The sequence below is a fragment of the Lates calcarifer genome, unplaced genomic scaffold (genome assembly GCF_001640805.2).
Source record: "Lates calcarifer isolate ASB-BC8 unplaced genomic scaffold, TLL_Latcal_v3 _unitig_105_quiver_983, whole genome shotgun sequence".
Classification (NCBI taxonomy): Eukaryota; Metazoa; Chordata; class Actinopteri; family Centropomidae; genus Lates; species Lates calcarifer.
The window spans coordinates 20,069-36,090 of NW_026115261.1; the positions used below are offsets into that span (position 1 = coordinate 20,069).

Sequence of the window (16,022 nt, forward strand, 5' to 3'; positions counted from 1 at the left end):
TCCCCTCCATATGAGTTGAACTGAACTGAGTCGTGTAATGCTGATTCTTGTTTTCAGGAAACATTTTTTATTCTTTTTGTGGTCTTCAGATGCAGAACCATCTCGCTGTGTGGTTTTCATGTGCCTCTAAATCTGGTTGTACTGTGCTGTGCTAATGCTGACATTTGCATTTGTCACGATTTATAAATACAAAGTGCAAAGAACGGTTTACACACAACATGCTAAAACACACAAACAAATACATGTATACACGCTTTAACTATGATTCAGTTTGTATTGTTCCAGAAGCTGGAGTCAACATTAACATGTGAAAAACTCTTATAGGGTTCATATAGACTGTAATGTTCATCATTAATATATAAACATGTGAATGAATATGTTGATGAATATGATGTTGGTGGCACCAGAGTAAAGTGTCATGATGCGGCAGCTGGGGCCGCATCGGGGTGGGTTCAGGGATTATTTTCTGTTTTGTGTTCTTTTCTCGTTTGCCGCAGGCTGGGAGGCAGAGCCGGAGGTTGAGTTCTCTGTGTAGCGACGACCAGGCACACCTGCGCAGCCTTCCAAACCTGTCTCCACTTTCCCCTCATCACTCTCCCTATTTAACCTGCCCTCTGTTTTCCCTTCCTCGCCAGTTCTTCATTGCAGTTCACCACTGATCATGCCATATGCTCCAGGCTGTACTAACTCCTCCTGCTGCTCCCCCGTTCCTCGTCCCTAGCGTGTTTCCACACCGCTGTGCCTCCCTTGGGTCCCTGGCTGTTTCCTCGCCCTGTCTCTCCTGTGTGCTCTCCCTGTGCTCCAGGTCGCTCACGTGGTCTCTCCTGTGTCGTTCCTCCTGTTCCCCTGGTCCCTGCCTGGTCGTCCTGGCTCTCGAGCTCCAGCCCGTCCTCCCGGCCTCCCTCGCCTGCCTTCTACCTGCACCATTCCCCGGACCCCGCTCTGGTCACGGACCCAGACCCTGCCAGACCCACCGCTCTTTTGGCGGCCTCTTTGTGTTCTTCCCCAGCCCTTTTGGCTCCTTGTTTTCTTTGGACAATAAACGCCCTGGTGAATCCGCATCTTTGAGTCCTCCCCTTTTCAGCGCTAGGCGCTTCATAACAGAAGAACTGGTCACAGAATGGACTCAGCGGACAATCTCACCGGGGTGGACCTGAGAGACTTCATCCGGCGGCAGAGCGCTCGTCTCCGCCAGCATGAGCAGGCCCTCTCCCTGCTGCAGGCTGAGAACCAACACCTCCACACGAAGCTCAACGAGCTGTCCGCTGCCGCGGCGGTTCCCTCGGCCGTGGCCACTGCTCCACGCTCCCCTGAACCCCGCCTACCTCACCCCGAGGTCTACGACGGCACCCTGGGAAATTGTCGAGGCTTCCTGCTCCAGTGCCAAAACGTCTTCGCCCTCAAGCCGCTGTGTTATGACACCGAGCACAAAAAGATCAGCTATGTGGTCGGGCTGCTACAGGGACGCGCCCTCGCCTGGGCAGAGGCCGAGGGCTCCTAGAGACCCTGGAGCACTCGCTCCCTCAACGACTTCCTGACTCTGTTCCGAGCGGTGTTCGACTTGCCCGATCACGCTGGCAATGTTGCCCAGCGCCTCCTCCCCTCTCCCCCGGTCGGTGGCAGACTACGCGGTGGAGTTCCGGATCCTGGCTGCAGAGACCGGGTCGGACGAACCCGCCCTTCGGGGCATCTTTATCCGGGGACTCGCCGAGCGGCTCAAGGATGAGCTCGCCGCCCGGGACGAACCGCCGACGCTGGACGCTCTCGTATCCCTCGCGGTGCGCCTGGACAACCGCCTTCGGGAGAGGCGGAGGGAGAAGCACGCCACCTCCAGCAGCCGGCCGGCTCCACCGGCCCCCCTCCTCGGCGTAAAGCAAAGAGAAAGTGATCAGTTAAGATAAACTTTAGTCATTAAATCTAAGATTTGGGGTAAAATCTTTTCATTAATGTGTGAAGTCTATCATTCATGGACATCAGAATAGATGTGGTTTCTCCCTGTGATGCCAGGCCTCAACTGCAAACTGGCGGGGAGCGTGGATCATCCCCCGACCCCTGTGAGCCCATGCAGCTGGGCAGGGCGCGCCTCACCCCGGAGGAGAGAGAGTCACGGGTCAGGGAAGGTCGATGTATTTACTGTGGTGCCCCTGGTCATTTCATGTCTGCCTGCCCGGTCCGCCCAAAAGGGCCAGGCTCACCCCTAGTGCCGAGGTTAGTGGTGAGCAATACTATTAGCAAGAATAAATTCCGGTTGGTCCTGCCCCTCACTATTACGTACGTACGATTGCTCCATTGACCTCCTCCCGGGCGCGTCATTCCCCTCCAGCAAGCTGTACAGCTTGTCGCGGCCCGAGAGGGAGTCAATGGAGCAGTATATCCGAGAGTCTCTCGCCGCGGGTCTCATCCGGCCCTCTTCTTCCCCTCTGGGGGCCGGGTTCTTCTTCGTGGGGAAGAAGCTCTTCGGCCATGCATAGACTACCGGGGTTTGAACCGCATCACCGTGCGCAATAAGTATCCGCTCCCCCTCCTGAATTCGGCCTTCGAGCTCCTCCAAGGAGCTCGATATTTTACTAAACTAGACCTGCGCAACGCATACCATCTGGTCCGAATTCGGGAAGGGGACGAGTGGAAAACGGGGTTTAATACCCCCCTCGGTCACTTCGAGTACCTCGTGATGCCCTTCGGCTTAACCAATGCGCCCGCGGTGTTCCAGCACCTGATTAATGACGTCCTCCGGGACTTCCTCAATCACTTCGTCTTCGTGTACCTTGACGATATCCTCGTGTTTTCCCCCCACCCTTGAAGCCCACCAGGTCCATGTCCGCTCTGTCCTCCAGCAACTCCTGGAGAATCAGCTGTATGTAAAAGCTGAGAAGTGCCTCTTCCACTCCACCACCGTCAGCTTCCTGGGGTTCTGTGTGGGGCCAGGACAAATCCTGGCCGACCCCGAGAAGGTTAAGACGGTGGTGGCGTGGCCCCGCCCCTCCACCCGGCGCAAGCTCCAACAGTTCCTGGCTAACTTCGCTAACTTTTACCGGAGGTTTATCCGGAACTATAGCCAGCTCGCCTCCCCGCTCACCCAGCTCACCTCTCCTGCTAAGCCCTTTCACTGGACTCCCCCGGCCGAGGCGGCGTTCATTAAACTAAAAACTCTATTTTCCACCGCCCCTATCCTGACCCAACCTGATCCCTCTAGACAGTTAGACGCCTCAGACTCCGGGGTGGGGGCCGTCCTGTCCCAGCGAGCCGAGGAGCACGGCAAACTCCACCCCTGCGCCTTCTTCTCCCGCCGACTGTCCCCGGCAGAGCGGAACTATGATGTGGGGAACAGAGAGCTCCTGGCGGTGAAGCTGGCACTGGAGGAGTGGTGACACTGGCTGGAGGGGGCGGAACAGCCATTCGTAGTGTGGACAGACCACAAAAATCTCTCCTACATCCAGTCCGCCAAGCGGCTCAACTCCCGCCAGGCACGCTGGCAGCTGTTTTTCACCCGTTTTAATTTCACATTGACTTTCAGACCAGGAACCCGCAACGCTAAGCCTGATGCGCTGTCCCGCCAGCACTCTCCCGACGAAGATACGCCCTCTCCAGCCACCATCGTGTCGCCCTTCCGGGGGCTCGGGGCCGTTACCTGGGAACTCCAGAACCAAATCCAGGAGGGACTCCGCACGGACCCTGACCCAGGTAACGGTCCCCCTAACCGTGCTTTTGTTCCCCAGGGAGCCCGTTCCGCTGTCCTCCAGTGGGCTCACTCCTCCCGCTGGTCCTGCCACCCCGGACTCTCCCCGACCCTGCATCTCCTTCGGCGGTTCTTCTGGTGGCCCACTATAGAAGAGGATGCCCAGCGTTTCGTGGCACCTTGCTCGGTCTGTGTCCGGGGAAAGACCCACACCCACACCGCCCACCTGCTGGACTCCTGCGCCCCCTGCCCGTGCCCTCCAGACCCTGGTCTCACATAGCCTTGGACTTTATTTCTGGTTTGCCCCGCTCCCTGTGCCTCCCTTGGGTCCCTGGCTGTTTCTTCGCCCTGTCTCTCTTGTGTGCTCTCCCAGTGCTCCAGGTCGCTCACGTGGTCTCTCCTGTGTCGTTCCTCCTGTTCCCCTGGTCCCTGCCTGGTCGTCCTGGCTCTCGAGCTCCAGCCCGTCCTCCCGGCTTCCCTCGCCTGTCTTCTACCTGCGCTATTCCCCGGGCCCCGCTCTGGTCACGGACCCAGACCCTGCCAGACCCACCGCTCTTTTGGCGGCCTCTTTGTGTTCTTCCCCAGCCCTTTTGGCTCCTTGTTTTCTTTGGACAATAAACGCCCTGGTGAATCCGCATCTTTGAGTCCTCCCTTTTTCAGCGCCAAGGCGCTTCATAACATAAAGAGTGTCCAGAGTGGAATGGGTTGATTAAACACACTTAGTAAATTTGATGGCATTTTGGCATTGTTACCAAAGCAGACAGTAAAAGTGGAGTACAAGAAAAACATTAAATTTAATTCTCTAGTTTCAATGAACATTTGTAGTAAATTTAATTTTCAAGTGACCTTTACACCAAGGGGACATTTTGACCAGATGGTGGTGCTATAACTGATCCTCTGACATATCACTATATTAACTGAACCTGTTTAAATATTTTGTTCATTCTTGTCTTTTTAGATTTATTTTATAATTCTACACGACTCAAGGAACAGTTCCTCTAAGCAGCAGAGCATTTTGCAACTTGTTACCAATTATAACAATATCAATAACAACTGAAGAGCATACTCCACATACATGACTGTGGTCAAACTTTGCATTTTGGGGTACTTTTGTACAAAATTATGGTCATAATAATCTGGTTTGCATTATTTCCAGTAACATATGACCATATTCTTGTACAACTGTAATCCAACCTTCAAACTTTCTGTTGGACATTGTGATCATTTGCATTTAAATTCATTACTTTTATGCTATTACATTCATTACTAACTGTTTACGAGCAGTATATATGAACTTTTTGTAAATATTAATGAATAAAGAAAATGACAGAATATAGAACATAATGAGCATTGATTCAACACCACACATAGCAATCTCATATGACATGTTTATGTTTTTTTTTTAACTCGACAGAAGAAATTTTCTACCTATACCCATCAAAACTGAATCAGAATATGTGCTATGCTATTGAGTTTTCAGGTTTTCTTAATCAAGGAGTATTTTATTGATGCTAACAACACAGCACAACAAAGTAAACAATAAAGTAATTCAAGAGTGTCAACTAACACTTAGAGTCACCTTCTTCAGTATCCTGACAGCATTGAGATGGTTGGGTATCGTTTACGATGAGTCATGCACTTGTCTCTCTCAATTAACAGAGAGTGGGTTTTACAGTTTATGTCCTTTTCGAGGGTCATGCGCGACTCCTCCAGGTGGGACAGGGACCCCCTGGCCTCGCTCAGCTGCTGGTGCAGAGATGCCAGAGTGGCATCAATCTGCCTCACCTCCCCCTCCAAACTACAGACACAGGCAGGAAGTGAGGAGAGGGAGAGACAGAAAGGACATAGATAATGTTGGTTTTGTGTGTTTGTGTTACCTAGGTGTTACTCATGTTGTGGGGACCTAAGTCTGTTCACACAGATACATTATAGGGACCTGTCTTCCTTATGGGGACAAAAAGCAAGTCCTCATAATGTAAATCATTACATTTTAAGGTGAAGATATGTTTTAAGGTTAGAGTAAGGCTAGATTGAGGTTGAGGTTAGGCTAAGGGTAAGGGTTAGACAAGTAGTACTTATGGTTAAGGTTAGAGTAAGAAAATGAATGTAAGTCAATGTAATGTCCCCTGAAGTCATGGAGGCAAGACTCTGTTTGTGTATCTGTGTGTATGTTTACCTGAGCTGGGGCTCATCCCTGCAGAGCTCCATGTTGGGTCTGAGGGAGCGAAGGTAAAGTCTGGACTGAGCTACTCTCAGCGGTGCCTCTTTGTTGTGGATGGCCTGCTGTAGAGCCACAACGTTCCTCTCCTGGGTCCCAATCTGCTCCAAGACCTGTGCATACACATGATCATACAACAGATAATCAATTAATCAGTCAGCCAATCGCCCCACCTGTCTGTCTGTCTACCTGTGCAAGCTTCATCTCCAGCTGGGTCTTGGCCTCTATCAGCTCCTCACAGCGCTGGCTGAAGGCTCGGTCCACACGGGAGCACTGGACTCTTAGATCCTCAGTGGTGTCCTGCAGCACTCGCTCCACCAGCAGCCTGATACACATAAACACCATCACTTACTGAACATATGAAATCATATGCCACAGTGTCACTTTCAGTCTCTTTCACACAGTCTGAGCCACACTGTGCTCTGACCTGAGACTGTGGGTGGCCTGTTCCTCCTGCAAAGCCTTGCTCAGGTTGTCCTGTGTAAACTTTGTCCACGATGTGGGGTTACACACCCTGCAGCAGACCAGAGGGTAGATTGTGTATTAAGTATGAAGGCTATCAGCACAGTTTCTCATTTTCAGAGGTAAATTTATTCCATGTATTCATATAAACACACACACACACACACACACACACACACACACACACACACACACACACACACACACACACACACACACACAAAGACTCACTGATCCTGCATGGCAGCTGAGCTGGGGTGACGCTGAGTATCTGGACTCATGTTACTGTATCTTCCACAGTGGTCGTCAAAGTTGTAGGCCTGGTATTTATCAGACCAGTCCAACTCTAACGTCTGCTTGGACTCTCTGTTCAACCTGATACACACACAAACACAGAAAATTCATCTCTCAAGCTAATGAAGGCATTCAAGAGTGACGTGCATCTAATAAACAGGACTTACTTGATCTGAGTGACAACCTGAGCTGTAGTTCTCTTGAGAAGAGCCTGCACGCTCCTGATCAGGTCCACTTCCTACAAAACACACGGTCAGGCTCCTGGTTAGAGTCACAATGAGCCTCTGCTGGTGCTGTGTCACTGATACATTGAATATAGTATTAGACTCTCCTTCCCATGAATGTTACTGCAAGGTCATAACCGAATTATAATCTTACAGGGCTGCATCTAATGATTGATAATTATTCTCCTGATCAATTTACCTGCTGAATATTTTTCACAAATCAATCATTTGGTTAATGAAGCATCAGGAAAAAAGTTGTTCATCCTAATTTTCTAGAGCCTGAGGTGATATCATCAAATTACTTGTTTTGTCTGACCAACAGTCCAAAAGACAATGATATTAAATTTACTGTAATGCAAGACAAGGATAAGCAGCAAAGAAGCAGAAACCATCAAATGTTTGTGATGCATTTTTGCTCAAAAATGGACTCCAAGGAAGACCTGATTAATCAGAATGGTTGTATATTAATTTAACTGACCATCATTGCAACTTCATTTGTTTTTTATTAGAAAGTGTCCATACATTTTGTTTTTGTGTGCTTTATTTAATTTATTTATCAAAAATATATCCCATATTTGTCCTGTTTATAGGGCTATTGATTGTAGACTATTCTTTATTCATCACACTGATGTACAGACAGGGATCCTTAGTGATGCTTTGTTTCACTTCACTTTACTAAACTTTATATAGCCGGTGATCACCTTTAACAGCTCCTCCTCCACAGAGTCTTTGACCAGGTCTGGTCCCAGTCTTCTTGTCCTGCAGTTCAGATTGTCGGTGGCGATGGCATACGGAGTCTCAGTGGCGTCCAGCGCTTTCTCCAGCCGCCTCTTCAGCCCCAGTAGTGACTCGGTGTCGGCCAGCAGCTGATCGATGTGCCGCTGCAGCTCTGACTTCCAGTAGTGGATCTCTTGTAGTCTCTCTCCCAATAGACGCGTTCCCTCGGCCTGGGTCTGCAAAGTGGCTGCCTCGGTGTCCTGGGACAGAGTTTTGGACTCTCGCTGGATGCTCCGGGCCTGGTAGCGGTCGGTACCAGCCTGTTGGAGGATGGTGTGGTAGTTGGAGAACCACTCAGCCGGGGTGTATTTAGCGGAGCGGTACCCCGCGGTGGCTGAGCCCGAGGACGGCTGTGGGATCTCTACAGGTGGATCCTTCTCTGGAACCCCCAAAGCCACAGCTCTGCTGTCATAGTGTGGCCGAGGAACTAAAACCTCAGAGCTCATTTTTGATAATTACAGATATACGAAAAAATAAACTAAAACCGATCAGTTAATGTAAACAGATTTAGGTCTTAACAAAAAGCAGCATCAGAGATGAACAGTGTTCACAGTCCTGGAGTGGACCAAGCCGTGTGTTTGTTTGGTGTCGCCTGGTTACACATGTTGGCAGGATCAGCTTTGGCTCAGATAACTAATGAGCTGATGCAGATTAAATGACAGTTTCAGTCACTGGACAACTGTAACATATACAACAGACTATGCAATAATGAAATCATCAATAATAAAAAAAATCCGGGGTTCACTCCAACTAAGAATTACACAATATAACTGAAAAGAACTGCACCTGATGTGTTTAGGACCCACCACCTGTATTTGTGGTTGTTGTTCTCCTCTTCATTATTTTCTTATTGTAAACTTACAGGGGAATTATTCACTCATAATTAAGGTGTGAAAGTTATAAAGCACACAGTTCAATCAGGGGAGACTTTTAAGAAGAACTCAAGAGAAAATATGAAGTAGAATAAAATGTATCGTGTTGCGTTTAGGCACAGGAATGAGGAATGAAGCCCGAGGTTTTTTGTTTTTTTGTTCTTTCATCAGCAGCATTCTTCTGCTTCAGCATTTCTCATTATGCCTCTGTTCCTGTTGACTCCAGCTCCTGCAACAGTACCAGTTTACAACAAAACAGATTGAGTCAAAAACCTTTCTCATAACCTTGAAATTTAGTGGAATGATCACAACAGCTGTCTGTCAGTGAAATAAACAACATCAGACTGTTACAAGGACAGACACCAGACACAGAAAACTAGCTCGATGCTACAATGATTTGGTGAACAGGTTTTTATTTGGCACCAAAATCTGTGTTTCAGTCGCCATCATACTCTTCTATATACAGTATAGAAGTGACAATGTGACATATAATTTTTTTTCTTTTAATTGAGGGACATAGCTTTAGTGAAATATTATACTTTTGTGACTTCATTTTGTTGTCAAATAAATATTTGATCTTTTATCTGAATCAGATTTTAAATTTGACATTAGTGTACATCATTTTTTCGACCAATTGGGCGACCATATTCCCACTCTAACTGGACCTTATTATACAAAGACTAGGAGGTGTTGCATGCCCTCTTTAGATTTCATTAACAAAAAACAACAACAACAACAAAAAAACATATAGTTTTACATTGAAAACATATACAAAGAGGTTTATACCAAGAGAAGTGAATTTAATTTTTTGCTTCACAGTCTTTAAAAAAATGTGGCATGATGCAGCTGAAGGACATATACAAGTTGTACACATGGTTAATTGATTAATTCATTCTTATACCTGGCTCTACTTCCAGTTTTACTTCAGCAGTGTAGGGATCCATTCCAAATCTGGTCACCCCACACCAGTATTTCCCAGCATCCGTAGGATAAAGATCAGAGATGGTCACTGTGAAGACTTGATTCTTGTTGTCATCATGAATGGAGTATCTCCCCTTCTCCCCTTCTGAAGTTCTGATCACAACATCATAATTTTTGGCACAGTCATTCCTGCACAGGTACTTCTCATGAGACGTATAACCTTCTTCATAGGGGCAGGAAACTGTAACTTCTCTCCCTTTGTATCCAGCTGCATGGATCACCTCTGCTGCATGGGTCACACGACTCAGAGCAACTGCAAGAAGAGAACATAGAATAGACAAAATAATCTAGCAAAAACCCCCTTGTATTTTGATTTTTAAAATTTTATTAAACCTGAGAAACTGGATGAACAATGGGTTTTGAGAGCTCCACATCTTCATGTTACTGCAAGGGCACATAGAAAAACACAGCTGATGTGATTCTAGAGGAGAAGAGAACATGACATAGATAAAATGTCTTCATTTAATATAATTTTTTTGTTTCAGTTGAATTTATTGGATATCAGATCAATTGGTCTCTGAAAAATACTGTATTTCCATTTGCCCATGATTTGTTTCTAACCTTATAGGCTACAAAACTCTCCATGTGTTGCAGCTGTGTAATGATATTGCTTAAGTCAAAGGATGATCAAGGCAAAGGAATCTGTCCCTAAACACTAGTATTTAGATAAACAAGATTAAATCAGTTGATTTAATATAAAGGACTTACTGCAGATGAAGAACAGGACATGACACCTCAACATCCTCGTGACACTGGTAGGAAACACAGGAACCACAGCAGTGGCTGTGTGGTTGGAACGAAACTGTCCGTGTAGATGTGTGAACCTTTCATACATCTCATCCCACTTCTTCACACAGACAGCAGGGTTTAATGTTGGTGGCATGTGCCCCAGTATAAATGAGCTGTGTCCCAGTATAAATGCTACAATTAATTCTTAACAACAATAAATGTGGATCATTGCATTAATTCAGATAATTACGGCATACTGATGGGAAAAGAATAGATGTATTTCTACTCAAACGTGTAGCGAGAGTATGTGTAGTAAGAGTATTAACTCCAAATAGTAGCTATAGCCCACACACACATTCTGCAGTGTATGTCACTGAGCGGCAGGTGAACACACATGTAGCTTCCCCATGTGTTGGTGTGCGACAGTGAGTGCAGTTTGAGGTTTTGGTAATGTGACACAACAACAGTCATATTTTATTTTTTTTTAATTATTGAAACCCAATTACCTTATACTAACTAAAACATTATTGCATGACTTCTGTGGATGTGTGTTTGTTATTATTTGGATGGAATAGTTTGCTTTTTCTGCCATGGAACATGTTCAGAATGTTCATGTATCATAAAACTAATATGTTCATATACAGTCATTAATATCTAACTACTTGTACCAGAAGTAGTTTTAGTAGGAGTGTGGCATTGGTGTAAATGTGACCATACTGATGTGACATTGAACATAACGCACTGTGAGATGTTTCCATGGCCTCAGCAACACAATCAGTGCCATAACAGTTAACCACATTAAAACATTCATGGACTGAACTGTTAAGTTAATGAGTGTATTCTGCTGGTGTGGAAATATTGTTGCAAACAGAAAAAGCAGCATGATGAGAGTCACGCACACACAAACACACAAACACGTACATACAGGAAGAGGAAACTTTATCTGTCAGATGCTATGAACCATTGCCATTTCTCAATTTTTTTCTTTTCTTGACTTAAAATTCTGATACTTTCACTTTCTTACTGAGAAAAATGGATATTTTTAATCTGACAAAATTGTATTATGTTTATGAAGCTTAGAAACATTCAGTAGTTTCTCTTAATGGCACTTGTTTTCTCAAAATGTCAGATTTATATTCAAATCATAATTGTTTCATGTGACTGGTTTAAGTTATTTCACAGCTTGAGTTATGATTTTGATCAGTCTAAGTTTTTACTTAGCCCACAGATGATTATGAATCTTTTACTTTTTGAAGATATTATGGGCTTGTTTTAGAAATACACAGGCATGCAGAATTTCTCCTGTGGATTAAAGAAAATGTAAAATCCTCCTAAATACTGTTGTTATGACTGGTTCATTTCACCTATGACATCAACAATCCCTTCTCTCCATTAATGTATTACTCTATGTATGTATTTTGCATTATAACCTCTACATGCTCTCATCTCGCTTTGAGTTTTTTTTAAATAGCTCACAGTTCCTCTGCACTACTTTCTTCACTGGAACATACTGTCACATTGCAAAGTAAAATGATAAATCATTGTATAACAAACCTGACAGCTACTGAAGCCACTGACAAAGTAATGACATTGTTACATTTGTTTATTTAATACAGGAAACTGTACTATTGTGTTGTTGCTAAAGGTCTATAGTATATATCCTACTCAAGGACATTTCAGGTATTCAGCTGAAACATTTTTTGCTAAGAATGCAGGTGAAAAAATCTGAAATATTTTTTATACCACCAGTCCATTACAAACAATCGTGAGTCTAAAGGCAAACAAAGCTGTAAAAACTGTAAAAGCGCTTAATGTATGTTCATATACAAGGTCCTTATAGAATAAGTCTGCACATATAATAACATAAGTCTGATCTGCTTTTTAATCTGACAGTATAGAAAGGCTGGATCAGTAAATGAAAAATCATTGATTTGCTGTTAACTGTCACTTTACAAACTTGATATTTTTCAGGCCATAATTTGGGGACAAATGAGCAGTATGCAAAGTTAGACCACATTCATGCATACTGGTAAGTTGTTGTACCTATTTGCAGGTAGAGTAGACCTCTGTCAAAGTGAGTATCTGGCACAGAGACTCTTGTTGGTCTTCATCAACATCATCATCATGGTGCAGGGTGCTCTGCTGTGTGCAGGAGGCCAGGCTTGAGTACGCCACATCTTCTTGAAATTCATAAATCTTAATGAAAAAATCAACAAACGAATGAATACATAAGTTTTATTTGCACAGAGAAACAGAGGCTCCAGTGATCTGTCAAAACTTAGTCATGTTATTATTTTATGTGCAACGGTGTAAAATGAACTGCAGACCATTGTACACTTTGGTCCAGAAGACGATCACACCTACAGGCCATACAATGCAATGTGATATGAATACTTATGGACCTAAGAACATGACCTACAGCAGCACCTTCAGGTCAAATGAATAAACATGTCTTGAGGAGGTAGCTCAATGAAATAGGCTGCAAATGTTGAATGAATCTTATCATTTGTTTTGGGGCCTTCTGCTTTTCCCTTTCACTTGCGTGAACATCAAAATCAGTTTTAGACACTGTGAGCTTTACTCTACTGCCACCATCTGGACAAAATGTCACCCTTGCACATGACAGGTCTCATAACTGCTCAGCATATTCAATTACATTTTAATAAGTGCATTGCCTGTTTTCTATTACCACCCTCAGGTCAAACAAAAGGAGTTCATTCTGTCCTGTGTGTCTGTAATGCGGAGTGTAATGAACATTTAGACATTTAGTTCTGTTTTCTTACATCTACAGCCTTCATCATTTCTTCTTCTTCAGAAATCCTCACCGTGTTTCTGTTCACGTTGACCCCAGCTCCTGTAACTATACAAATTTACAACATAGTAGACTGAATCGTAGTTAGTGTTCTACGTGTGTGTGTGTGTGTGTGTGTGTCAAAAATACCTTGCAGCTTGTAGTATCTATAAACCATGACAAGAACAATTGTCAGGCTCAACAGAGCAGCCAGAATTGCAGGAGAAGTAAGAAGCAAACAGTCAGTGGGTACTGTATGTGAAAAAAAGAGTTTCATTTACATGAATGATGCTAATGAATAATGTTAAAACATTATTGACAGATGCATTGCATTTATGTTTCATATTTAGAAAGTCAATGTCAGTGTCTGTGTCAGAAAACATATCATTCCAGAGTGCTAAATACAGTATGTTAACTTCTTTTAGGCCATACATGTTCTTGACCATAAACACTTTGGAATAAAAAATTCTAATGAATCCCACAAACATTCTTAATTTGTGCAAATACTGGGGTGTTAGGTTTCTGCCATGTTAGGATCAAATCTGTAATGTAAAAGCTCCATGAATGAGGTTTAGTGCGCACATTAACACACATGTACAGACACGTGTACCTTTGATGGATTGCTCAGAGATTTGTGTTGTTGGTGACCTAGCAGGTTCCACAGTGGTGAGAGGGGTCACAGAGCTGGTGTGCTGTGGGAGAACTGTCAGAGAACAAGACTCTTAGGGTCACTAAATCTACTCATCCTTTACCTTCATAGTAAATTAATTAAAGAAATGAAGAATTCAGTGCAATATGGTTTGGTAGATCTGTGACCTCTTACCTTTGACTTCCAGCTCAGCAGCAGAGAAAACATCCAAGCCAGTGTTTCTATGGACGCCACAAAGGTACGACCCAGAATCCTCTTGGGTCAAACTGGTAATGCTCACTGTGAATTTCCTTGACACCTTGTCATCAGTAAGTCTGAACCGTCCTTTTCGTTTGTTGTCAGAGGTGATTAGTGCCTGCTGCAGACATGTGGAGGGCTGCTTTCCTCTGCAGATGTACTTCAGGTTGTTGCGGTACTGAGAGTTATACACACAACTGATGGACACTGAACCTCCCTCATAACTTTGAATGTTGGTGGAATGATCACAGCAGCTGTCTGTCAGTGAAATAAACAACATCACAGACTTACAAGCACAGACACCAGATGTAGAATATATGAAGAAAACAATTTATCAGACAAAAAACAAACATGAAATCAAAAGGTTTGGTCCAAGGTTAGCCACCTACAGCTACATGGTACTGTACATGTCGCCATCTTCACTTATTAACAGAAGCCAGCTTTGATAGTAGAACACAGAGCTCAAACACAGGTAGCTGGTGAAGAAAGGGGCAAAGCTGAATATGTAGTAATTTGTGCACTAGATGGACGTCTGATGGGTTTATGTTGCAGTTTCTTTGCTGTTGTACCAGATAATCCCCAGAACATTTGTATATGCTCTGTTATCTGCCCATGCTAGTAAAAGAATGATTCTTCTTTTGAGTCTGTATGACGTCATTGACATCATTATGACACATATACAACCATTTCCTCAACAAACTTGTGTTTATCTAACACTCCCTTATGCAATCATCAAAAATAAAACAAAACAAACTTTTTAAAAAATGGTTTACTGTTTTATGTCAGCAGTGTAGCAACTGTAGCATTGTAGCCACTCTCACCCTGGTCACCATGGTAAAAAACTGCAACATGATCCAACAAATCATCCAACACTTTGGGTAATCAATAAGCTAAAGAAGATTCAGTGTATTGAAACTGATCAATTTGCCTACCTGGCTCTACTTCCAGTTTTACTTCAGCAGTGTAGGGATCCATTCCAAGTCTGGTCACCCCACACCAGTATTTCCCAGCATCCACAGAGCTCAGATCAGAGATGGTCACTGTGAAGACTTGATTCTTGTTGTCATCATGAATGGAGTATCTCCCCTTCTCCCCTTCTGAAGTTTTGATCACAACATCATAATTTTTGGCACAGTCATTCCTGCACAGGTACTTCTCATGAGACGTATAACCTTCTTCATAGGGGCAGGAAACTGTAACTTCTCTCCCTTTGTATCCAGCTGCATGGATCACCTCTGCTGCACGGGTCACACGACTCAGAGCAACTGCAAGAAGAGAACATAGAATAGAAGCAGATCCTGATTTAATATGATCTTGATTTTTGATTTTTCACTGCATGAATACAAACATTTATCAATCAGGGCCTGTCTACCGGTTTCTAATCTTATCATGTGCTGGTTATATGATGGTGATAAGATGGTGGTTGTAACAGAGCATTGCAAAGACAAAGTAATCTGTATTGTATTTGGATAGAAATGTTCATTTAGATGAAAAGACTTACTGCAGAGGATGAACAGCAGGCTTTGAGGGTTCCACATCTTCATGATAAAGTAAGGAAGCAGCTACAACAACTTCAGCTGAATACCTTTATTCACTGTGAGAATGTGTGAGGTGTGAACACACAAACACCCTCTGTTTAATATTGAGAATACTGAGCCTTGCAATGTGTTCTAACACCTTGCAAATATGGAAATCACTACGTTTCTTTTCTTCATTTGGCCAATTTTGACTAATAGAGATAAATATAGCACTTAGTTGACTTAACTTTGTTCACCAAGGGAAAATAACAGTTCTCAGTTTGGCTTAATCACAAGTTTAGATAGAGAGAAAAGAGACAGAGTGAGATTCCCCAGTTAACTTTTTTACACCACATGTAATACAGAACATCTATATAGGGCTCTCTGCTTCTCATCATAGATATTTCAGTTTGACATGTGTTGGACTGATCTAATCATCAGAATCTGATCCTGTGACCTGTGATCATGATCTGCATCTTAAACCTCAGAAGTCTATGAGCTGCACTGTAAAGCATCATGGGGCCCGACTTCACATGTCTTCTGACCGAATGACATCAGTGGAAAAAAAAAAAAAAAAAAAAAAAAAAAAAAACTG

The 16,022-nt window shown here is 44.1% G+C and overlaps 1 protein-coding gene across 1 annotated transcript; it reads right to left on the reverse strand.

Moving 5' to 3' along the window:
* Positions 1-260: 260 nt before the first annotated feature.
* LOC108886002 (tektin-4-like) lies at positions 261-8,211 on the reverse strand. Its single transcript, XM_018680599.2, has 7 exons — positions 7,576-8,211; positions 6,818-6,888; positions 6,588-6,731; positions 6,322-6,408; positions 6,084-6,219; positions 5,853-6,007; positions 261-5,474 (listed from the first exon to the last, which is right to left on the reverse strand). The coding sequence occupies exons 1-7, from the start codon at positions 8,095-8,097 to the stop codon at positions 5,261-5,263; spliced, it is 1,329 nt and encodes a 442-aa protein (XP_018536115.1). The 5' UTR covers positions 8,098-8,211; the 3' UTR covers positions 261-5,260.
* Positions 8,212-16,022: the final 7,811 nt, after the last annotated feature.